At 38.3% G+C, this 22,511-nt stretch overlaps 4 protein-coding genes across 14 annotated transcripts; 2 read left to right on the plus strand and 2 right to left on the minus strand.

Annotated features, from left to right (window-relative positions):
* Window positions 1-495: 495 nt before the first annotated feature.
* LOC122090873 (pentatricopeptide repeat-containing protein At3g29290) lies at window positions 496-3,787 on the minus strand. The gene is made up of 2 exons (XM_042660612.1): window positions 1,564-3,787; window positions 496-1,073 (listed from the first exon to the last, which is right to left on the minus strand). The coding sequence occupies exons 1-2, from the start codon at window positions 3,217-3,219 to the stop codon at window positions 879-881; spliced, it is 1,851 nt and encodes a 616-aa protein (XP_042516546.1). The 5' UTR covers window positions 3,220-3,787; the 3' UTR covers window positions 496-878.
* A 2,336-nt stretch (window positions 3,788-6,123) lies between these two features.
* LOC122090852 (GDP-mannose transporter GONST3) lies at window positions 6,124-10,613 on the plus strand. 2 transcript variants are annotated; one of them, XM_042660582.1, is made up of 3 exons: window positions 6,124-6,280; window positions 6,368-6,439; window positions 9,277-10,613. In XM_042660582.1, the coding sequence occupies exon 3, from the start codon at window positions 9,277-9,279 to the stop codon at window positions 10,402-10,404; it is 1,128 nt and encodes a 375-aa protein (XP_042516516.1). In that variant the 5' UTR covers window positions 6,124-6,280; window positions 6,368-6,439; the 3' UTR covers window positions 10,405-10,613. The 2 variants fall into 2 exon arrangements, with proteins under 2 accessions (XP_042516516.1, XP_042516517.1); XM_042660583.1 differs by lacking the exon at window positions 6,368-6,439 and having other exon boundaries at window positions 6,128-6,280.
* A 1,798-nt stretch (window positions 10,614-12,411) lies between these two features.
* LOC122091509 (remorin 1.4-like) lies at window positions 12,412-14,761 on the plus strand. Its single transcript, XM_042661495.1, has 6 exons — window positions 12,412-12,569; window positions 12,960-13,057; window positions 13,313-13,630; window positions 13,730-13,994; window positions 14,206-14,287; window positions 14,373-14,761. The coding sequence occupies exons 1-6, from the start codon at window positions 12,544-12,546 to the stop codon at window positions 14,562-14,564; spliced, it is 981 nt and encodes a 326-aa protein (XP_042517429.1). The 5' UTR covers window positions 12,412-12,543; the 3' UTR covers window positions 14,565-14,761.
* On the minus strand, window positions 14,735-19,203 carry LOC122091510 (EID1-like F-box protein 2). 10 transcript variants are annotated; one of them, XR_006143950.1, is made up of 5 exons: window positions 18,904-19,203; window positions 18,764-18,819; window positions 17,263-18,035; window positions 15,798-15,858; window positions 14,735-15,031 (listed from the first exon to the last, which is right to left on the minus strand). XR_006143950.1 is itself a non-coding variant. In XM_042661502.1 (4 exons), exon 3 carries the CDS (start codon window positions 18,026-18,028, stop codon window positions 17,282-17,284), a length of 747 nt encoding a protein of 248 aa, XP_042517436.1. In that variant the 5' UTR covers window positions 18,029-18,035; window positions 18,769-18,819; window positions 18,904-19,203; the 3' UTR covers window positions 14,735-15,059; window positions 17,263-17,281. The 10 variants fall into 10 exon arrangements, 7 of the variants coding, with proteins under 7 accessions (XP_042517436.1, XP_042517437.1, XP_042517432.1 ...); XR_006143948.1 differs by having other exon boundaries at window positions 14,735-15,059; XR_006143949.1 differs by lacking the exon at window positions 14,735-15,031 and adding an exon at window positions 15,325-15,735.
* Between the last annotated feature and the right edge of the window lie 3,308 nt (window positions 19,204-22,511).

Genomic DNA, 22,511 nt, shown 5'->3' on the forward strand with positions numbered 1-22,511 from the left:
AAATCTGCAAGAGAAAGAGGGAAGCAAGCAAGAGAGAGAGAGACAGAAGAAAGAGATGTGATGGGGAGAGAGGGAGATTATGTGAATAGGTCAATTAAACCACAACGGCCTCCTATGCATAAATCTCCTTGAATATAAGCCATTATATGTAGAGAAACTATAATTCTCTGAAAGTACAAAACTACCCCAAGTATAAAAACATCTCCCAAAACTTCGGGTCGGCCGCTGTTGGGGAAAAAGAGTACAGTACTTCCCCTACTAATAACACCAAAACTTGAAAGAAGCCTGTAGAATTCGTCGCAATGAATAAATGTTCAAAAATTGATTCTTCAAGACTTGCAACTTCAGGTTTGCCAGCAGCTTCGTGGTAGAATTAAGGCCTGTGAACAAAATAGAAAGCAGCAAATTCTCTCCGTGTGTGGGTTGGGGAAGGGTAGGGACTAGGGAGGCTGCAAAAGCAACATAACCATACATATTTGTGGCAGAAGGGGTCCAACAGTTGAATCAGTGTAGCTAATATTGAGAAGATCAAGCAAAGGAGACATTTTGGGAGCTAATATTGACATTAATGCAGGAAAGAAATATGAAAAGAGTGAGGAAAGAAAAAAAAAATTCCCCATATGTAAAAATACTGTAACATATGTCTAGTGGCCACAAAGCATCAAATCCCATGGTGGACAGTGCTTTCCATTTGGGAGGGCAAGGAGGTTGTTTGGCAAGTATTTCCAACATATAATTAGTTGACTACCATCCTTATAAGTACAGTTGCAATAATATAACACATACTGTTTACTTGTTTTCCCTCTAGTATGCTTTTTGTTAATTTTACATCCAAAATAGTACTTACCTCTCATCTTTTTTTTTTTCCTCTCACATCATTAGCGAATACGGTACCTTCTATGTCTAACTGAATCTTTTGTGAAGTTTTGAAGCATCAAAGCTCTTGTTTTACCATCAGGTTTAAGCCCTCTCTCACGCATTTTCATGTACAGTTTCTTTGCCGATGTGGTTTTACCCCTTAGACACATCCCTTGAATAACAGTGTTGTAAAGAGACACATCTGGAGCAACATGCTGCCAAACAAACAAAAAAGGTTAGATCCACATTTGGGATGTTAAGAGCTACAACAAAGATGGAATGCAAAAGAAGTTTCCTTGAGAAAATCAGAAGACTAACACAAAGGTTATTGATCAAAAGAATGAAATAACAAATATAGAATTAAACGAAAATCAACATTTCTAAGGGTTGCTATTCCAAGGTAGATTCTGGAGTTAATAGCATCTCCTTTTGTGTAGGCAAGTGGGTTTCTGGCTAGTGGCTTAGTAGGTGGAGATGAAATGTCAGTACAAGTCCATTGTCCATCCACATACTTATAAAAGTAGCATTTTCATTACTAGTCAAACTCATAATGTTTCTAAGTGGGAGTTTGGGTTCAGTACTTGGAAGTCCAGATGAACCAAGGAAAATCAGTAGGTCCAAGTCTGTCAGCAAGTCTGAACATTCATAATTCAATAAGATAAAAAAGTGCTAGATAACATAACATGCTGAGAACTAATAACTTACTTCTAGAATTTCCTCCACTTCGTCCCAGAGAGATCCCCAAATGCAAGCTCGTATTAGTGATAGATAAGTGAATATATCTGGAGTGCACTTCTGGTGAACCATTCGCTCATATACTTGCAGAGCAACTTTTGGCTTCCTTGCAACCTCACAAGCACCAATAACAATATTATATGACGCAGTTGGCACTTGCAGCCCCCTAGCTTCCATCTGCCATAGAAGTTGGAGAGACTGCTCCCATAAAGATAGTCTTTGGAAAGACATTAGGGCCTTGTTATATAGATGAAGATTTAGTTGAGAATTTTGCTCCCTTTTAATGCTCTCGAACAGCCTCAGAACATCTGCATATCGGTTACCCCTGTACAAAGCACCGAGCAATGCATTCCATGTGTATGTATCAGAAGCATAACCCAAAGATTTCATGAGATCATAAACCTTGAAAGCGAGTTCAACTTCCCCTGCTTTCCCAAGTGAATTGATCAAAGCATTGCAGGCAGTTACACTTGGGTTGAATCCACTTTCCAACATGTTCTGGAAGACACTCAATGCCAAACTCCACTTCCCATCTTTTGTGCAGGCTGCTATTACCGCTATCATTATATCCTCGTTTGGTTTCAATCCATTTTGGATCATCTCACGGTAGGCATCAAGGGTAAGTTCATTCTGATCACAACGAACAAAAGTGCTGACTAACAGATTGTAAGTAATTATCGTTCCACTCTGATGATTCTCCTTCATATTTCTCCACATTCTTTCTGCTTGAACCCAATTATTTGCTTTCGCACAAATGGATATCATAGTATTGTAAACAATGGCATCAAAACAATTCTTCGCCACACCTTTGGCTTCCAATTCAGCAAACATTTTGAGGGCTGAATCACTACCTCGAGTGCTTGCAACTGCTTTGAGGATCAAGCTATACGTATGGCCGGAAGTCATTTCCTTCTCCATCATCATATCAAAGATTCTCAAAGCATCATCAAGCAGCTGGTTCCTCAAAAGACATGAGAGAAGTGAGTTACATGCATGTAGACTCGCTCGAAGACCTGATACTTCCATAGACACATACAGATCGAAAGCACTTCTAACCTTATTAGATCTGCTAAGGTTCAAGATCCTTTTTGACAGGATCTCTTCATCCCTCTCCTCTAGAAAATACAGCCTGGGTTCAAGCAGACCAACTTCAGAATCTGAAGAAAGTGGACTAGCTGCACTAGTATTAACATTAGAATCATCCAGAGACTCAAAATTTCTCCAGGTAGGCAACTGCTGTTCATAAGAAATTGTACCAGGTTTCTCTTCTCTTTCTTGAGTCGATATGATTCCTTCCTCTTTCTTAAAACCCAAGTCAGATTCTAAGCTACCAGCCACAAATGGATTAACCCTTTTCTTCATAGACCGTATTATCCATTTCGTTACTGGCAGTCTTGTCATCTGAATTCCACCCAAACTACCATACTCATTAACCACCGATGCCATATTTAGGCTACCTACTCTAGCATTCCTCTGTTTCAGTTTTTTGATGAACAAACTAAAACCTTTATTGCAAAGAAAACATTCAAGACGGATACCTCTTTCGCTATAAACCGGGAATTGTTGTGCACGGAAGCTGTTTGATGTCGTACAAAGAGCAAGTGGACTCCTCAAAACTTCTACCATATCGGAGTTCCAGAAAGATAAAAAGGTTCACAGATCAATACTGACCCTACCAGTTATCCAGTGGCGATTTCAAGCTCTTACTAGCTTATATATGAAGGAAACAGAGTGTCAGCTCAACAGAAGTTATGTTACCAATCAACTCCAGAACTCCCAGAGTCAGAGATGGATTAAAACTTAAAACCCACATCAATTGAAGCATTTCATAGTCCAGAACTAGGGTAAAATTGATACTACACAATCATGTGAGAAAAACCCATCTAAGTAGTAATAATCCAAGCATAAAGACAGTATAGAAGAGAACCCTCGAAATAAAAGGTGCAATATTTTTTCGATTGGGTGATGAATCACTTCTCTAGAGAGAGAGAGAGAAGTGGAACCTGGCGAAAGTGTGAAAATGTCAAAAAGATGGAGATTGTGCAAGTTTCTGCGGATGCTGGATGTTGAACAGAACCAGATTTCCTTGCCTGGTACGGTGTTGAAACTTGAAACATTAGGTGATTGCAGATGCAGGGGAAAACCAAGTTAGGATTTTTTTTTTCTCCTCTTGCAAGACCCGCGGGAACAAATATCTTCTCCAGCCAAGAGGATTTGCGGTGAAGTACAGTGCGGGATTGTGTTACTGACACGTGGTTAAAAGACGATCGACGGCTGATATGTAAAGTCCGAAACTGGGGCATCTCGACCAGTTCGAAACGGACTAATTTCAGATAATCCACTAGAAAACCTAGGTTTGCTGATTTTCCTTTCCAAACAAGATGAGATGTCCCAATTTCAGGCTTTATATCTTAGCCGTTGATGGTCTTTCGATCACATGTCGATAGTACAACTACTCATTGCACTTCATCGTAAATCCTCTTCACTGCATAGGTAAGGGTTTTAATCAGTTCGGTTCTTGTGTAGATGATTCGATTGAGTTCAATGTAAGATTTTTTAGGTAAAACCAAATTTGAATCATTTAATAAATTGTTTCATATATTATAACCGAAATCATTTATAAACGGTTTTTTTATGTTTCTTAATTTTTTATCCAAATAATTTCTTTATCTTTAAAATACTTAGGTTCCGTTTTGTTGCAATAGGAATTAAAGGGAAGGGAAACGAAATTTTCATAATTTAAAATGAAAATGAAATATTTATAATCATTAACCCATATGATTGTATAAACTACTTAATTTCTTTAACTATATTTAATAATGATATATTTAACGTGTAATTTTTATTTTACATATTATAGCAAAGGGTTTTGGGTTTTGATGTAAACAGTTTGATTCAATTTTGTTAAACGATTTCAATTTCATATTTGCACCTTTATGCTGGGAATGCTTTTTGCATAATCACACTAGATTCAAATCCTCTCCAAAGCAAACCACACCCTTAGATAGAGTTTTTTTTTTTTTTGTTTTTTTTTTTTTTAAATCAATTTATCTATTTTTTTGTTTTTCATTTTTTTTTTTTTTTTTTAATCAAATTACATGATTACCCAATTTTGGGTTTCCATTTATAAAACCATCCATCCTATGTTTAGTTAACAAAAATACACAACTATCATGTTTGGGTATACAAAACTACCCATTACAGTGTTCGTCTTACATTTTATTCCAGGTTTACCCTTCTTTCCACTTAAACTTCCCTGAGATCACTGTATCTACGGCTCTTCCCACCCCTGTTTGCAAGTCATGGCATGGCACCATTCCACTCGCTGCAAATGATTTCTCAACTCGATCAATTTATTTTTGCAGTAGTTACAATTGAAGGTACCAATGGCCAAATTAGTTGCGGTGACAAAGGCTGCCTCGACGGGCAATGACTGTTTAGCTAGCCACCCACGGAAACCACCTCCAGATCTGAAGTGATTTGAAGAAGAGGAGGGCGTACAACAAGGTAACTCGCCTCACCCCCCTCCCTTTCAGCTCTCCCTCCCACCCCTTGCTTTCTAGAAATATTGCGGTTCCTGCCTGCCCCACCCCTCTCTCTATTGTTAAGTCCCATTCTATTAGGACTTTAAATCCTACAACTAGATTAGTCCCATTTTGTTTAGGACTTAAAATTCTGCAACTAGATTAGGTAATTTCTTTACCACATGTCCAATTTTAGGCTTCAGATTTATGAGGGTTGTTGATGAACAACATATCCTGCAATTTGCGAGTCGATTGAATGGTGTGACTGAAGAGATGGTTTGAGAAGTGATTGGCAAAAAGAGGGGATGGAGATGTTTGAGTCGAGCAATTTCCACCCAAAGAAGAAGCAGCAGAAGACGACAACGCAATTTGCCATCCCACCTCTTTTCCTTCCTCCTTATCCCCTTCTACAAACCCGAACCACACTTCTTTTTCTTCTTCACAGAGCATCGAACTCATCCACTCTCCACTGCCTTTGACTTTACGCTACTGGTGATCGGCAGAAATCTCTTCCACCTAGGTAGTAATCATCAAATTCACTAAATCCGATGTTGTTCTTGGAGGGGTAAAAATCGCTAGGATGCACACATAGAGATCCGATTACGTTCTTGTATGCGGCCGAGTGGAGGCCCGTTGAACCTCATCTTCAACAGAAGAAGAGCTTGCCCTTGTTCATCGACAACGAAGAACAAGAATGGTAAAGAGGAGGTTTTGCTGCTCAACTGTATAGGAGAAGGTAAGGGATGGGGTAGATGAGTTGATCGAAGAAGGTAACATTCAAGGGTTAAATTGTCAAAAAAGTTTATGTTGAGAGAGGAACACTGTATGTACTGGGTAGTTTTGTAAACCCAAACATTGAGTGGGTAGTTTTGTAATGAGAAACCCAATAGCGTGTAATCTTGTAATTTTACATTTTTATTTTTTTATTTTTTTTTTAAATAGGTCGGTAACGCGGAAACGGTGAGTCCACAGATCTGGCGTCTCTGGTGGGGTCATTGTGCGATTTGCACGTGCTAAAGAGTCATTCTGTCCCACTTCCTTCCTCTCTCCCTCCCACCTTCCAACAGTCCAGAGCTCCAGTTCAATTCGATCGCCCTCGTTCTGCTCTGCTGTGCCGTGCCGTGCCGCGAAGTGAAAAGCTGTGTACTCGAATCACTAATAAGGTACGTTCTGTATTCTCTACCATTCTCAGCTTTCTCTCCGTCTCTCTGCTTGCCTTCTTCTCATTTCCCCTCCCCCCTCTCTCTCAGATCTATAATTGGGAGAAAAAAGAAAGAAAAAGGAAGGAAGGATATCATCTTCTTCTCCCATTATACTTCCAGGTTAGGGCTTAAATCTGAGGTCGCATGACTTTCTCTGTGCGTGTGTGTATTTTCATTTTATATATGTTTTTGATTATAGAAGTTATTTGTACGTCGTTCGCCAGGTTTTTCTCTACGCTTGTTAGCAAATATTTTAATTTTTATGTCACTTTAGTGCTCAGTTCATGTAGCATTTCATTATTCTATTTCAGTGAACTCCTGCATAGACAGTTCATAGCTCTCTAATCTTACTAAGAAAGCCCTTAAAAAAAAAAAAAAGGAATTGACCCAACTGAACTAGACTTCTTTCTATTCGGTGGTGAAACCCATTAATTTGATCCCCCATTGCAAAATGACGTAGGGCTTTCCAAACTTTGCTGCACGTTACCATATAATATAATGATTTAAGCACCATGAGCTCTTATTTGTGAGAATAACCTATTGATCTCCCTGTTAAATTGTTTGTTTCTTTGCAACTTATTTGTTTGTGAGCAAAGGTTGAAAATGTTGGGTCTTTGGAGTTCCTTAACTCATAATCTACGTTTAACAGTTACCTCAACAACCTATTAACAAACACATTTAGAGGTGAAAGTTGCAGTAGGAGAATTGGTTTGGAGTAAAGTCTATTGTCAGTTGTTACAATCTTCAATTAAAATTCAGACATGATTCTCACCAAACAATAGCTAGAATTTTTAGTTATTGACCAAGCAGAATGAAAGAAGCCTCCCCCATTTAGATCAAAACTGAACCTTAGTAATTGGTAATTGTTTTTGAGTCGAGGGGTTTCTTGTAGCTATTTTTATTCGAGTGGAATTCATAATTGATTGTGTAATCCCCAATTACTAGCATCGGCGATCGACCCGAGGAAATTTTATCATGATTCAATTTGTGATGATCATAAGTAGAAAGTTCATATTCTTCAGTCATTGTCTCATTGATAAAGTTCTTTTTAAGAAGCAATCTCGAAGCAAAGGTGCATTCTCTATAGACTAATCTTAACCACTACCAACAAAGAAGCAAAGAAGAGTAAGTTCCCACCATTGTTTCAAATTTCAGAATAAAATTGTATTTATTTTAAATGAAAGAAGCACAAACCTATACAGAGACTGTAAGCCTTGTTTTCTGTCTCACATAAAATACATCTGTCTTGAAATAATTGAACTTGACCCATATGTGAATTCTAAAGAATGTAAATGGACAGCAACCATAATTAAGCTAGTGTACACAATATAGGGGAAAAGTGGGGAAGGGAAAGGAGAAACTCTTTTGAACTGTCACCTGAATCTTTTGAACCAACATAGGAAAAGTGGATCAAATAAATAGATATTGTTGAAGAGATCGTCAGCTAATCTGTTGGAGACAGATATTGACATGTAACATGCTTATTGTTGTTTTTTATGGCCCTACATACAACAACAAAGCTTAGCCTTATCCCAACTAAATGGGGTCGGCTAACATACCCTATTTGTTGATGTAGCTTCATGGGTCTTCTTTGGTGGTATTCTCACATCGTATAATTCTTGACACTGGACAATGATATAATAATCATGAACTTATGTTCTGCTCATATTTGTAGTCTAGTGTGCAAACTGTAAAAGCCATGTTACTAATAGCCAAAACAAGTGAAAGTGCATCAAAACATGGCCTTGATTTCTGGAGGTCTAATTTGTAATGTGAACATAAGTGTGTGACTTTCCTGGAAAAGGCTTTGGAACATAAGAGTTTATTTTTGGTTTGTCAAGTCTGTGTTGATTGGTTGGACACCAATTGCCTCCCACAAGCTTCAATCGGCTTAGTGCTGGATCGAGAAAGAAATGACATTAGTTCCTTGAGTAGCTTAAGTCTATTCTCATTTATCATTCACCTCTCCTGTCTCTTTCTCTTCAAAATGATGAACTTAAATCAATCTCCTTGAAGATAAAACAGTGGCCGCCACAGCCTCAGCTAAGGGCACTTGTGTTTCAGATAGTAAAGGATTTTTTCTATTCACTTTGAGTTTAGTGAATTTTGAAATCCAGCTGATTTTTGCAAAGTTTGAGTTTGAATATAGCTTCTCTGGATTCCTAATTTAGATTTTATTATTATTATTTTAACAATTTTAAATGCAACTTAACTACTAATTTGTCTTAATTGTTGGGAACTACTGGTGTTTGCTGACTGCTTTTCTTGATTTTTTTGGTGTGTGTGTGTGTGTGGACTTTTTAAATTCAAATTGAGCATTTGAAACTCATACTAGCTAGGAAGGTCCATAATACTTTTTCCTGGACCCAATTATCGATCCAAAGAAGTCCTTGTTTCCATCAGCAGGTAATGAGTGAGTGAGTCAATTTCATAAGTGGATCCCATCCCTTGAAATATTTCTGTGTCCTCACTTACTGTAGCTTGAGAATCAAAGAAAATGACAGGAGATGTTTCTTAATCTGACGGTTCACTCTTTTCCTCTTGTTTTTCTAACTGTTCCTGTTCCTTAACATGGGTTCTTTCATGCAGTTTCAAAGCATATCTCTTACCTGTAGCGATATATTGGTGTGGAACTCGGGACATGATTAGACGATGCTGTCTACATGTCTACTTAGTTCGAGACCCAATAGACAATGCCACATGGCAGAAAAGCCGAAGGAGGTGGAACAGCTCCACCTGCACTGGAGATGTTTCCCCAGTCTTTTGGGCATAAAAGATTTGGAACTTTAGAATGTAATAAAATGATGTGTTAAACTGGTTTAGAATCTAGAGTAGCTCAATATGTTAAGGATTTTCATATTCTTAAAAATCAATTTCTTAGATTAGTCTGGAATAGCTCAATGTGTAAAATATATTTATGTTCTCTTTAACTAATAAGAATTTTCACCACCTTGTAGATGCCTAATGATGCAGAGAATCCCAAAGGTGTTGAGACAGAGAAAAGCACAGGCAGTATTAATCCCTCTTCTGAGGTCCCAGTAAAATGGTATGATAGAATTTTCCAACAGGCATCGGTATATGGAATAGCTGCTGGCTATTGCATTTCAGCATCTCTTCTCTCAATCATCAACAAATGGGCAGTCATGAAATTCCCATATCCTGGGGCACTGACTGCCTTGCAGTACTTTACAAGTACTGCTGGCGTCCTTCTCTGCGGGTGGCTTAAACTTGTTGAGCATGACCCACTTGACCGAATGACCATGTGGCGCTTCCTACCTGCAGCAGTAATATTCTATCTCTCCCTCTTCACAAACAGCGAGCTACTTCTCCATGCTAATGTTGACACCTTCATTGTATTCCGTTCAGCAGTCCCCATTTTTGTTGCAATTGGGGAGACTTTCTACTTGCACCAGCCCTGGCCATCAATCAGGACATGGATCTCACTTGCTACCATCTTTGGTGGAAGTATACTTTATGTTTTGACAGATTACCAGTTCACATTAACAGCCTATAGCTGGGCCGTGGCGTACCTCATTAGCATGTCAGTGGACTTTGTGTACATAAAGCATGTGGTGATGACAATTGGCCTTAACACATGGGGTCTTGTGCTGTACAATAATCTTGAGGCCCTCCTCTTGTTCCCATTGGAGCTACTAATTATGGGGGAACTAAAGAAGATAAAGCATGAGATTACAGACGAATCAGATTGGTATTCAGTAGGGGTGGTATTTCCCGTGGTTCTGTCCTGCTTGTTTGGTTTAGCCATCTCCTTCTTTGGGTTCTCATGTCGGAGGGCAATCTCAGCAACAGGATTCACAGTGCTGGGTGTTGTAAATAAGCTCTTGACTGTTGTTATCAATCTAATTATCTGGGACAAGCATTCATCACTTCTAGGGACAGCTGGGCTATTGATTTGTATGGTTGGTGGAGTTATGTATCAGCAGTCAAGTAGCAAGCCTAGGGCTCTTACAGAAGCAAAAGCACAAGAAAGTGAAGAGGAACAACAGAAGTTACTTGAAATGCAGAGTGACCCAGAAGAAAACGTTTCCATAAAGGAGGTTGGGGATTCAGGGGAGTCGAAATGAGGGGGTCATTTTCCCCTTTTCTCTGTTCAAAGCAAATGTAGGCATTCTTTGGGCCATTGGAAAAGTAAAGAAAGCTTCTTTTTTCTCCTCCTTCCCCCTCCCCCCTTTCTTGGGTTTCAATTCCATTGGTGGCTAATTAGGCCAAATGGAATGTGATGTGGCAATTTTAACTTTTTGAATCAAAAGAATGGTTTGGATTTGCCACAAAAGGTTCTCCAAAATCCAAGTGGCTGGCCATCTTCATAGCCGAATTTGAGCCTCATGGATGGCTGATCTATAGCAATCGGAACCACAAGATTGGTAAGAGGATCCTCTTTATTTATTTATTTATTTTGATAGAAAGAAAAATAATAACTAAAATTGAGGGAAGAAAGTATTTATTTTGATCAAATGACATAACCACCATGAGCTTAATCACAATTAAGAGTGTTAATTGGTTCGGTTTCCGGTATGGTTCTATTAGGTTCACATGTATTTGGTTGAAATCAAAATCGAACAATTGCACTTTCTAAAATCGGGGTTTCATGGTTTTTAAACGGTGTCAATTTTACGGTTTTAACCGTGGTTTAATCTATACGGTTTCTAAATGGTTAGCAATTGGTTTGCTAGTTTATTTGCATGCTTATTGAATTTTTTTTTTGTTAATAAACACTTCAATCTTGTATCAAATAAAATGAGGCATTGAACAAGCAATGATTTAACTACATAACTATATAATAGGGAGTAAATTATTGAATAGACTGTTGGATAGCCTCTATGGTTCTTAATTCTTCCTTAAATTAAACCCATCCTGTTTTGTTAAAACAACCACACAACTAAGCAAAAAAAAATATTACATGGAGAAAGTGAAATACAAATAAAGTTGCTAATGAACACAACTTGTCGTTAGTGTTCTAAAGTTAAAGAGCATGAGGCATTGAAAACACATCAGTTAATCCCTTATTCTATTAAATCGCTATACAGGTTAAACGGGTTGATTTTGACAGTGTAAATGGTTCATTTTTCACAGTGTCATTTCAGTTTCAAACCGACAGGTTAAACGGTTAAAACCAAACTGACCCGTTTAGCTAACCGATCTTAAACTTAAAACCAGAATTGAACCATTTACTAAACGGTTTGCAGTTCGATGTAAATGGCTCGGTCCGTTTTGATAAACGATTTCGAATTCACAACCTTAATCACAATTATATTCTGGTTCCAATTCCAACTTCCAGACTCCAATATGGCTTTGTTTCATCATCAAAGACCTCATTGTGTCTATGCAAAAAGCTACCATCAATGGGTGAATCAAACCAAACTACAGATTTTAAAATCGGAATTGCATCGGGCAAATCGGGACGTCGTTTTCAATTCTTTCCGTACAGAACGGGAGATCCATACAGAATGGAATCGTATCACAATCGGCTGAAGTCAGTTACCTCGATTCAAACTCTGATCCAGACCAAGGGCTTACCATCCCAACACATGAGCAAGTTCGAATTTGGGTTTCTTGGGCCCTAGATGCCGTAATCCAGACATCAACCTTCCAGATTCTAGATACCATCTTTTTCATTGTAAAATAAAAGGGCGTATCCGGTGTATGAGACTCTCGCATGTCGCTTGACCACATAATCGCGACATTCGTACCTTATCGTTGACCAAACGCGCCCCTTCACCTTTTTCACTGTTAATAGAGAAAATTCCATTGCCTAATCGAACCTCTGTCACAGTTTGAACTCTAAACCTTCCTTGACCTACTGTTGTTACACATGACTACATAAACAACAGAAAAAGGTAGCAGAAAAGCACCTTTGAAACCTCCAACTCAAAGGTATCTTTTTTCAGTGGATAGATAGTTGAAATGTAGAGGAAAGATAAAATTCTTTCCTTCAACTCAATGGCTTTTTGAGATCCAAACCAGGTTATGCATCCAAAGCATATTCACCTTTGCTTGCACCACCTCCCCCTCTCACCCCATAAAACAAAACAAAACAAAACAAAACAAAACAAAAAAACAAACGTACTAGCTAAGATCAATACAACCTTCACAAACCTTCCTTTCTGGGTTTTCCCTTCAAATAAGCATACCCACCATACCTGTCTAACTTCACTATCTCCTCTCTGAAACTCTGAAAGGATTTGTCACAGTGGCTTTACAAAATGGATGTTTTGCTTAAGCAAATGAGGTACATCTGAAATCCCCAACAAACTGGTTGTCATATATGCTATTTTAATTTGTGTTCTAATATGAGAACTAAATCATCAGAACTAGAAACAAATGAATTCAATATAGACCAGCAATTCATTTCAATTAGTTCAGAAACTCCCATGGCTTCCCTCGTCTAAAAGGTTGCATAAATATGCAGGATTGGAGGCTTTGTTGCCCTCACTTTAAGTTATAAGTTACAGACATAACCCTTGATTCCCTTCGATTTTTCCCTCTTTTTAGATAGGATTGAATCCCAGAATTTTAGCAGTTTCACCATTATAGCTGCAACCACATTTTTTTCTACTGGGGGAATATCCCACTATATTGCCTACTTTTAATCTGTTTTCTTTTACTAACCACTTGCCAGGGTGAGATTTTCTGGTGTTGAACAGGGTAGCCAACAAGACCCAAACAGTACAAGAGAACGAAGAATTCCACTACAGAAAACTAGTTCCTTCAAAGGAGGTATTGATTGATATTTAACATTCTAGGAAGGAAATTATGAAAAACACCAAAAAGAAAGCTTTCCACCCACCTTCCATACTATGTTTTTTTGGGGGGAAGAGGGGGGAGGGGGGGTGTGGCTTCATGTTTCCTTCTTTCATTCATTCCTTCTGCCTTTTCTTTTATATTCTTCCTGCTGTTCTGATATTTGGTTATGGAAAGAAAGTCACAATAATTCTCTGAAATTCTGCGAAAAAAAAAAAAAAAAATTTGTAGACAGGAAGAAACAACAAAACTGGTTCCGAAGGCAATTCTCTCGTGAAACAAGCCGAGATTATGGTACTAGTGATGATGGCGAGTATGCAACTGCTATTGCTGCTGCTGCATTTGCCATCAACTCACTCGAAGAAGCAGAGTTGGTGGATAAGAAAAAGATCAGAGAGGGATTGGAAAAGTTTCCCACTAGGTCCAATAGCAAAAAGGAAGGTGCAGCTCTGCAGCCAGACGCTGGTAGAATATCCAGAAGATTTACAGGCAAGCAATCGAAAGCAGACGAACAACTGGATGCTGGTAGAATATCCAGAAGATTTACAGGTAAGCAAGCGAAAGAAGATGAACTGTTGAAAGGCAATGTTTTTCCAAGCTTATGTCTTCATACTAAAAATATAACTGAGTGTTCTGTGGAAAAATCAGAAAGGGTGGACCAGAGAATACCAGAGATTGCTGTCACGAGTGAAAAGAAACCACAAGAAGCTCCCTCTAGAGTTCCAACTATTAAGAGGAAACCAACAACTGCCGAAGAAGTGGATACACAGCCAAGGCCAATTCCTCTACCCACGGCAATATCATCACTCCCTGCAGCTGGAGATGACAAGTGGAGGGAGAGCTCAACAAGAACAGGTCCACAATCTAAAGCAGATGCTTGGATGGAAGCCAAGATGGCCAAGATTCAAAAGAGGTAGTTTAATTGTTCAGGAACTTTGGCTCAATAAATAGTAAAATCAATAAAGATGCAAAACTCACCACACGAAGATATGATTATTGGGAATACATCTTCCCTTTGAAAACGAACTGAAGATCAAACATTGAAAATTTTGGAACCTGCTTAAATATCTAGGTGCCAATGGTTGGAATTTCATTATCTTCTCACTAATAAGTAGAAATTGCAGTTATGATAAGATGAATTCCACAATTCTATCGTGGGAGGATGAGAAGAAGAAGAAAGCTAAACACCAACTGAACATGAAAGAGGTAGTGTTTTATTTCCTCTGGTAGGATTTAATGGTGATTGTGAATATCAGTAGTTTGAACTAATTGCCTGTTTATGAAACCGCAGAGCAAATTAGAACAGAGAAGGGCAAGAGCCTTGCAACAATTCCGCATTGAGATGACAAGGATTGATCAGGTAGTTGGAGGAGCAAGAACACAGGTTGAGGAAAGGAAAAGAATGGATGAGCTCAAGGCAAAAGAGAAGGCAGATAAAATCAGAGCAACAGGAAAGGTCCCTGCCACGTGTTTCTGTTGCTAAAGCACTAATAGCAATGATGCACTAGGCTTTAAAAATGTAAAAAAGAAAAACTTATTTCTCTTAAGCTGTAGAAATGTAAACTCTTAATCATGGCATGATGGAAAATGTATTCTGAGCATCATAGAAATACATCTGGATACAATCCAACCTTCAGGATCAGAAAGGACAAATTGACAATAAACTAGTTTTGAATTAACGTAGATAATTACTGCCATTCAAATACACACGTGGGCATAAAATTTACACAGGATCACTAGTTCACAGCTACACTGTATAATAGTTGATTTTGGAAACAGAACGGCAGTAACAAACGGAAGAAACTACTGTATCCTGGATTTCAACGGTAACGTTTGTAAGGGAATATTGGGGAACAGCATACACAAAGCTTGGAGCATGGTTGATGATCCCATCCATGTTATGGAGAAGCTGCCAGAGCACTGTCACAATTTTCCCTCGCTTAAGGTCACCTAAGATCCACGGAAAATACAAGTATACCTGAATGTGCAGTGATTGCAAATACATTACAAGTAGTGAATATTGGAACAAATTAATTACAAACACCTCTACAATAACTCAAATAAAGTTAATTGTAACCTAAAACCAGGATTCTTTGACTGATGCGCAAATACTCTTGACATGGTGGCCTAGTGGCGAAGTAGTTTAGTTCACATAGAAACAAAACACTTTAAGTTGATTTTATTGTTTTGCTTCCCCAGATTAGGCAAGAAGGCATAGTGATTGCCATAACTAAAAGCTACCAGACTGAAATGACCTAGTTTTATTATAGAAATTATCAAAAAGCATATCAGTAAAATTCCGATACAAACCTATCTTCAACAAGAAGCATGATACTTATCTGACTGAGGTGTTAAACCTTAACACAATAACATTGATTGTTTCCAAATTCAAATAGTAGCACAACCACATACTTACAACCATAACTGTATTTCAAGATGACTCCTTGATGCAATCTAGGTTCTTATTCTGCCCCCACCCCATCTCATGAAAGGTCACAGACTAGAAATCCCACCTCATAAATGGAACAAGTGAAATTGTTGAAATTATTGCCATCGACCTCACCATGGTCTGGTAGGCAATGGGATCACCAAGACCTTGTTGTGGCCACAACCGAGCATTCCTCTTTCCCATTCTTTGACCTAGGATTTCAAGTCTGAAACAAGTTCAATCACAAAGTTATAGTATCTTATATGCGGAAAGGCCAAGAAAATTCACCATCAAGAAGGGGAAGACTGAAGCCTTTAGCACATATTGGTCCAGACTGAAACCAGCCTCCCTAAAATCAAAACAGAAACCGATTAGCTATCGGTCTGGTCAGTTTTCATCTCCTATCAGATTTAGTTATTGGTCCCTTACCAGTTACAATATATAAATCAATATAGTTAAATATATGAATTTCAATTAACACCTTCAATTAAGTTCCTATAGCTCTATACACATCATGGGGGTGTTACCCAAAAAAAAAATATACATTAAGGGGGAGGGTTTGCTACGACGCCAGGGTGCAGTTTTGCACCAATAAGGGGGAAGGGTTATGATCGCCCAATAGGGGTGGGCATTTAATGCTGAGACAAGAGTATGAGGTCCATAGGTGGGATGTGAGAGGGCATGCACAAGAATCTGCATACTTGCGTGCCTTCTTTTCCCATACATCATATATCTTGATTTTTAGTTATAATCAATTATAACCCAATGATTAAGTATATATAAATAAATAAATAACAAAACCTATCCCTTTTTTATTGCATTTTTGGTTTCGCTCAGTCTTCCTGGTTCAATCAGGCCAGACCGAAACCAACCATATTTAAGATTTTTTTTTTTTTCTAAAAATCAAAACCAAAAACAGACCAAAAAGTAATTCAGTGAGTCCAGTTTTGATTTTTTCCCCCCGGGCTTAGTTGGGATTTTGGTTCAGCCTCCAAATTGACACCCCTAGATGGAAGATAACTTCCATCATTGAGTTATGACTGCATTTACCCTACTGGAGGCACAGATAAAGTGGCAATAATTCACCATTCAATGAATCATATAATACTAAGGTCTACAGAAAGTGTGAGAAGGAAAAGTGTCAAAGTATATGAGGCAAAATACTTGAGTTTCTAAGCATATGAAGAAAAATAGCAGATAACAAGACCTCCTGATTCATATAATATTAAAGTTTAAAGTCAAATGTCCTCATGGTGGGATCAGTCAAACAGTCAGAACAAATCCCAGCAGAAACTAACTAAACTTTCATGTAGAATAACTGCAATATCCCTGGAAGTATTCTGTCTACCAATAACAGAAATTTGTTTTCAATCAGAATCAGAAGTGTATGAGGCAAAATACTCTAAGCATATGAAGAAAAATAGCAGATAACAAGACCTCCTGATTCCTATAATATTAAAGTTTAAAGTCAAATGTCCTCATGGTGGGATCGGTCAAACAGTCAGAACAAATCTCAGCAGAAACTAACTAAACTTTCATGTAGAATAACTGCAATATCCCTGGAAGTATTCTTTCTACCTATAACAGAAATTTGTTTTCAATCAGAATCAGAAGTGTAGAAGCGATCAATGTTGTCAACCAGAATCAGAACAATTGAAGCCATAAAGCCTGATTAAAAAAAGAAATTAAAAAGGGGAAAAAAAAATCAAAAGATACAAACATGAATACCTATCACTTGACCGTGACAAGTTACCTGGATCCAAGTTGTACCGTCACTCCAACTCAGATGCCTCCTCAGAATCTGAAAGGGGCAGAAGAGTGCAGATCCCAAGCATATGCCCGTTGAGGCACACGTAATACTCGATGCAATCCTCATAAGCACCCAATCTGCTGCATGCACTCTTTGGTATCATTTTTGCCTGTAGCATGCTCCACAGCTTCGCTTTGCAATATGGGCAAACCTCTGTTGGATGGAACTTGGCATCCCTTTCAATCAGCATCTTCCTAACCCTTGATACTGAAAATGACTTAAAAACTCCCCGGAAGAATCCCACATCTCCCTCCTCTCCCTGATCGAGGTGCTCACAAGGGTCAGAAACATACAAAACATCATTTCTGCACTGAGGTAAAAGAAAACTTTTCCCTGAAGTCCTAGAAAACCGGGTCCTGTAAACAAAGTGGCCTGGTATCTGAATGCTATTAAACAGTCCACCCTTGGTGCATCCAGAGCAGTAAATGAGCAGCTTCCCCAGGGCTTTCCAGTTCCCATCCACACTGTGACTCCCGCTAGATTGCATATCAAGCATCATCTTGGGGGCTCGTGTCCGACAGAACTCTTTCCATAGGACCCGTTTTGCAATGTCATCAAACCATTTGCAGACGCAAGAGAGAGTGGCAATCAGCCTAGGGTTCCAATTGAGATGTTGAAAAACAAGGAAAATCACATCTTCATTTAGATGCCCTTTAGTGCAAGCACAGCTTGAAGAGTGTATACAACGATACTGCTTCATTACTATCATTTTACACCTAGTATGATCAAGTAACTAAGTAAGATATTGTGAATCCTTGATGAGCTGAGCCACTGGTTCCATCTCAGTAAACCAATTAATAGTAATAACAATTGAAATCATCCTCTAGAATAATGGGACATTGGATTCATGATCCTGACACATGAAGTACAGTTTGATTAATGCAAGTTTAGGATCCCTCAAGTTCAAAATGTAAATAAAAATCAGGATCCAAAGCAAAAAAAGGCGGCTTGTGAACCAAACTTATGAGAATCACATATACAAAACGGTAAGAGCACAACAACAATGAAAATATAAAAGAAAAAATATGACCACAAATCCACCCACGAGTGGCTTTAAACACCATATCTAGCATTTCATCACAAACAACTCCTAAAAGGACATGTTAAGTTGGATGATAATGGATGGAGAGAGATGCTCCCTTCCAACATCACATGTATTCTCCATTCCCTTGCAAAATGTGGAGACTTATACCAATACCTTGACATCGATTAAGCCTAAATCTCATGCCTGAACTCTCTTTTAATGCTAATCATGCCAATTATGAAAGTTCTTCTGCTTCTTCTCATGAATAACTAATGAAACTTCTTCTCCCCCTCGTAAATTAGAAAGAAAAAGAAATAGGGGATGTTACAAAAGATAGTTCGCAGTACACAAAAGATCAAGTGTGTAATCACTGAAAACCAATTAACAGGATCCGAACAAATAATAAAACCAGCTTCTCACCTCACCTGAGAAAGCTCAATCAGAATCGTTTGAAAACCCTAGCAGGAAATCAGCTTCTACATGAAAGAAGAGAAACAAAGATTAGGGTTTGCACATGAGAAGATGGAAATTCCAAACCCAGATATAGTGAGAAAATTCACCTCAATACCCAACAAATTGACGGCTTCTGACCATTACCCTGATGATAGTTTCGTCCAATTAAGCGATTATTGATAGTTTTCGCTGAAAATTCACTCATCGCCTAGCTGAACGATGAAGCTAGCAGAGCCTCTCTCTCTCTCTCTCTCTCTCTCTCTCTCTCACCTCTTGGAGTGAAGGAACAGTAGTAGCGATGACACCCAGAAAGAAGGAATCAATTCAATTCCTCCACATCTCAATTTGTAACTCATTCTAGTTTTAAAATGTGATCGCTATTTAGGGCTCTTTGTTGGGAAGGTTAGACTCGAGTCCATGGCTACTTGATATAAGAACAGTAGGGAAATTATTTTAGAATGGAATGAGGAGCATCTTTAAGCGATGGGACAAGTAGTCCCATCATCAGAGGATCAGAATCCTTTGGGAATATTTGACCACTTGTTGCTTGAGACAATTGGTGATTTCTTCCAAATGCTGATATGATGGCATGATGAGTTTGACCAGTTGACCTGGACTCAATTCAAAGCCTATATAGATCATGTTTTAGTGAATCCTTAGACCCTGAAAACTTTCATTAGGTTAATAATTATTATTATTATTTTTAATTTTTTTAGAGTGGGGGAATGCTACTTAATGGAGTGGACCCTACGTGCAGACTGAGGAAGGTGCAAATTCATCAGCAAACGCTTTGCAACATCACGAAACTCCTTTGTTCAGGCTGCATACTTTCATTGGCCCCAGGATGATGCAAAGGATACACTAGGGGTGTCAACTAGTCGGGCCTAGTCGATCTCAATCGGGTCTAGTTGGGCTTGATCACTTGAAAATTTTGCACCATGAATGTCCATTTAAGTAAACAGACCTAGCTTTGGAGGGTATGGTATGATTTATAATTAGGCCGATCAGTATCGGGTTTTAATCGGGCTATCTTAAACGGGCCTTAATCGGGGCTTAACCAGACTACGGATCTATTTAAGTCTAAACGGACTTTAAATGTGCCTACCTTAAAATTAATTTTTTAAGTGGGTTGAAGGCCCATAATTATTCAATTTGAATATTAAATCACAAGAGTTTTATACAAAAAATAAGCATACTAGATGGTGACCCAAATATTTAATGAAGGAGAAATGATATGAGATTATGATTGTTTTCAGAAAGGGGGTCGGGCTAGGTCAGGCTACATTGAGTCGGTTCAAATGGGGTCTCTAATCGGTCTGTTTGATCGAGCACCCGACGGGCTAGCTCTTTGCACCGTGAATGCCCATTTTAGGCCCGACACGTTTATTAATCGGGTGGGTCTAGGTCAGACCATAAACGTGTTGGGCTAGATCGGGCCAATCGGTGCGGGCTTAGAATTGACACCCCTAGGCTACACAATCAGGTAGTGGTGATCTATTGTTTTTTTGTAGTTTTTAAGTAAACATTTGGTTGATAAACAAATTTTTTTTTTTTTGGCTAGTTGCTCTGTTGGGCGGTATCATAAAATAAGGGCAGGGTTCATAGTTGACAAATTCAGATTTTACGAAAATTTAATGTTAATTCATTTTACTATTTTGAAAATTTTATTTGAAAAAAGCTGACTATGTAAAAAAAATTGGGATCAATGATCAATTGCCAGAAAAATGGTAGCAATAATCACTTCAATTTGTTAGATTATTTTATTAAAGTTTTTGTGAGTTTTCTATTTTCAAATTTTCAAGTTATTCATAATTAGTGTGATCCCAAAAGAGTTTCCAAATGAAAACAAATCTCAAAGAAGAAGAAGAAGAAAACAATTAAGGAAGATTTTTCACGTCTATCAAAAATAGATTGTCTAGGGATTTTTTTTTTTAGGTAACGAAGGAAGTAGATAAAAGGCAAGAGGTTCAAACTCAAGACCACTTGGTTTTTTTTTACTAACAACGGGTATCCAGGCCTTCCTGACTAGTCCCGCAGGCCCATGCTGATCCCACAACCACATGGACCGAGTCATACCGGGGTTGAATGAGCATAGGCTTTTTGAGCATAACTCACCAACTACGTTAGGTAGTTCATTTTGCATACATTGTTTGATATTTGTATATTAAATTTCAACTTGGTTTAATTTTACAATGTGTCGATAAAGTATTTAAATTATTTTAAATAATTGATGTAATAGTCAAATATACAGTGAAACATATAATTGAGAGACAACATTCAATATCTAGAAGATGGTTCTACATACCACATAATGTAGACACAATGTTGTATCTCATACCCATCCTTTAAAATCTAATTTTTATCAGGAAGGTTGAGTGCAATGGGAATCCAACTATTTTTTATGCAGAAGGTAACATAAATTGTTAATTTGCCATGCAATAACTTGTTGAGTGTCCAAATTTGGTGCACATGTTAATCTCATTATAAAAATTTCAGATGAAATGTATAATCTTTCACACAACAAAAGAGATGGTTGAAAAAATGATTGAGAAGTCAACTCTAAAAAATGGAAGGACAAAAGTAAAATCAAAATTGTTCCTTTAAAGTTGAGTTGGACTACCAAATTTGATATGTGACTAATCCAATGACACTTTGACCGCAACATCATCTATATGGCAACAACCTTGCATCCTTGCATCCTTGCATCACTCTTACCAAAGTTGCTTCAAAACTCACAAAGTGCATCTGTATATCTGATGGCTTGTTGTGCCTCATCTTTGATCAAGAGGTCTTTAAATGTAAGTGGGGACTTTTGGGGAGACCCTTCTGGTCTCTTCAGGCGTGCATATGAAGCAAATGATCATATCTTCCACTAGCCTTTCTGGTGCTTAAAACCTGCAGGTTGTATGGGAAGAAAGGGGTCCCATGGTATGAGGGAAGGGATCCAACAAATGATTGAGGATTTTTTGATATATACTGGTTTTTGGGTGATCAAGTTTGTTGGGATAAGGCTTAGTTGAGTTGAGTTGAGTTTGTAGATGTATGAGTTTCAACTATTGGGTGGGTAAGGGGAATGAGAACTTCTAAGGACCAATCTGTTTCTTACAAGCTGAACACAGAGAATGAGAACTTCTTGTCCACATATCTGGAACATATGGCACTCAATCTGGGCATATGTAGTGACCCCTATTTATCTGTGATTAGAGAGGATCGGGGTTGGCTTTACCAGGCCATATTGGTTTGCTTCTGCTTATGTTGACTGCCACTGCTTCCCTTCTTTGACTGTTTTCTAGAGCATCAGAATCTTTTTCTTGAGCTGCTTCTCCTGGAAGGAGAGTTTCTTCCATTGTTTATGTTCAGATAACCCAGTTACCCATTCAAAGCTTTGACAGGCCACCTATTTATAAAGCTAAAGGATGAGTTCAAAGACTACCTTGTAGTCCCTTTGAATTGATCTTTATGGAAAATTCCCAAGTCCAGATAGGATGACAGGAAAACAATGATTTCCCTTTTCCAGAGATGGTGGAAAATGGGAAAATAAGAAAGCACCTGGTTGATTCAGAAGAAAAAGGCTATGAGATCTTACTCTTACCTGATTCTTCCTCTCCAAGCCTATTAAGTCCAGCTGTGTGCTTCGAAGGAAGTTCGGGATTCGTCTCAACTACATGTTTTGAGCAACACCAAAGTCTAGCAGGGCAACCCTCCCCCGCGCCCA

Source organism: Macadamia integrifolia, chromosome 10 (assembly GCF_013358625.1).
Source record: "Macadamia integrifolia cultivar HAES 741 chromosome 10, SCU_Mint_v3, whole genome shotgun sequence".
Lineage (NCBI taxonomy): Eukaryota > Viridiplantae > Streptophyta > Magnoliopsida > Proteales > Proteaceae > Macadamia > Macadamia integrifolia.

Bases quoted from the DNA above. Each gene is read 5' to 3' on its own strand.
- LOC122090873 (XM_042660612.1), bottom strand. From the start codon at position 3,219: ATGGTAGAAGTTTTGAGGAGTCCACTTGCTCTTTGTACGACATCAAAC. The intron at 1,074-1,563 runs GTAAGTTATTAG...TTTGTTTGGCAG, and splicing joins AAGTGGAGGAAATTCTAGAA to CATGTTGCTCCAGATGTGTC.
- LOC122091509 (XM_042661495.1), top strand. From the start codon at position 12,544: ATGGATGTTTTGCTTAAGCAAATGAG. The intron at 13,995-14,205 runs GTAGTTTAATTG...TAGAAATTGCAG, and splicing joins ATGGCCAAGATTCAAAAGAG to TTATGATAAGATGAATTCCA. The intron at 14,288-14,372 runs GTAGTGTTTTAT...ATGAAACCGCAG, and splicing joins ACCAACTGAACATGAAAGAG to AGCAAATTAGAACAGAGAAG.
- LOC122090852 (XM_042660582.1), top strand. From the start codon at position 9,277: ATGCCTAATGATGCAGAGAATCCCAAAGGTGTTGAGACAGAGAAAAGC.
- LOC122091510 (XM_042661502.1), bottom strand. From the start codon at position 18,028: ATGATAGTAATGAAGCAGTATCGTTGTATACACTCTTCAAGCTGTGCT.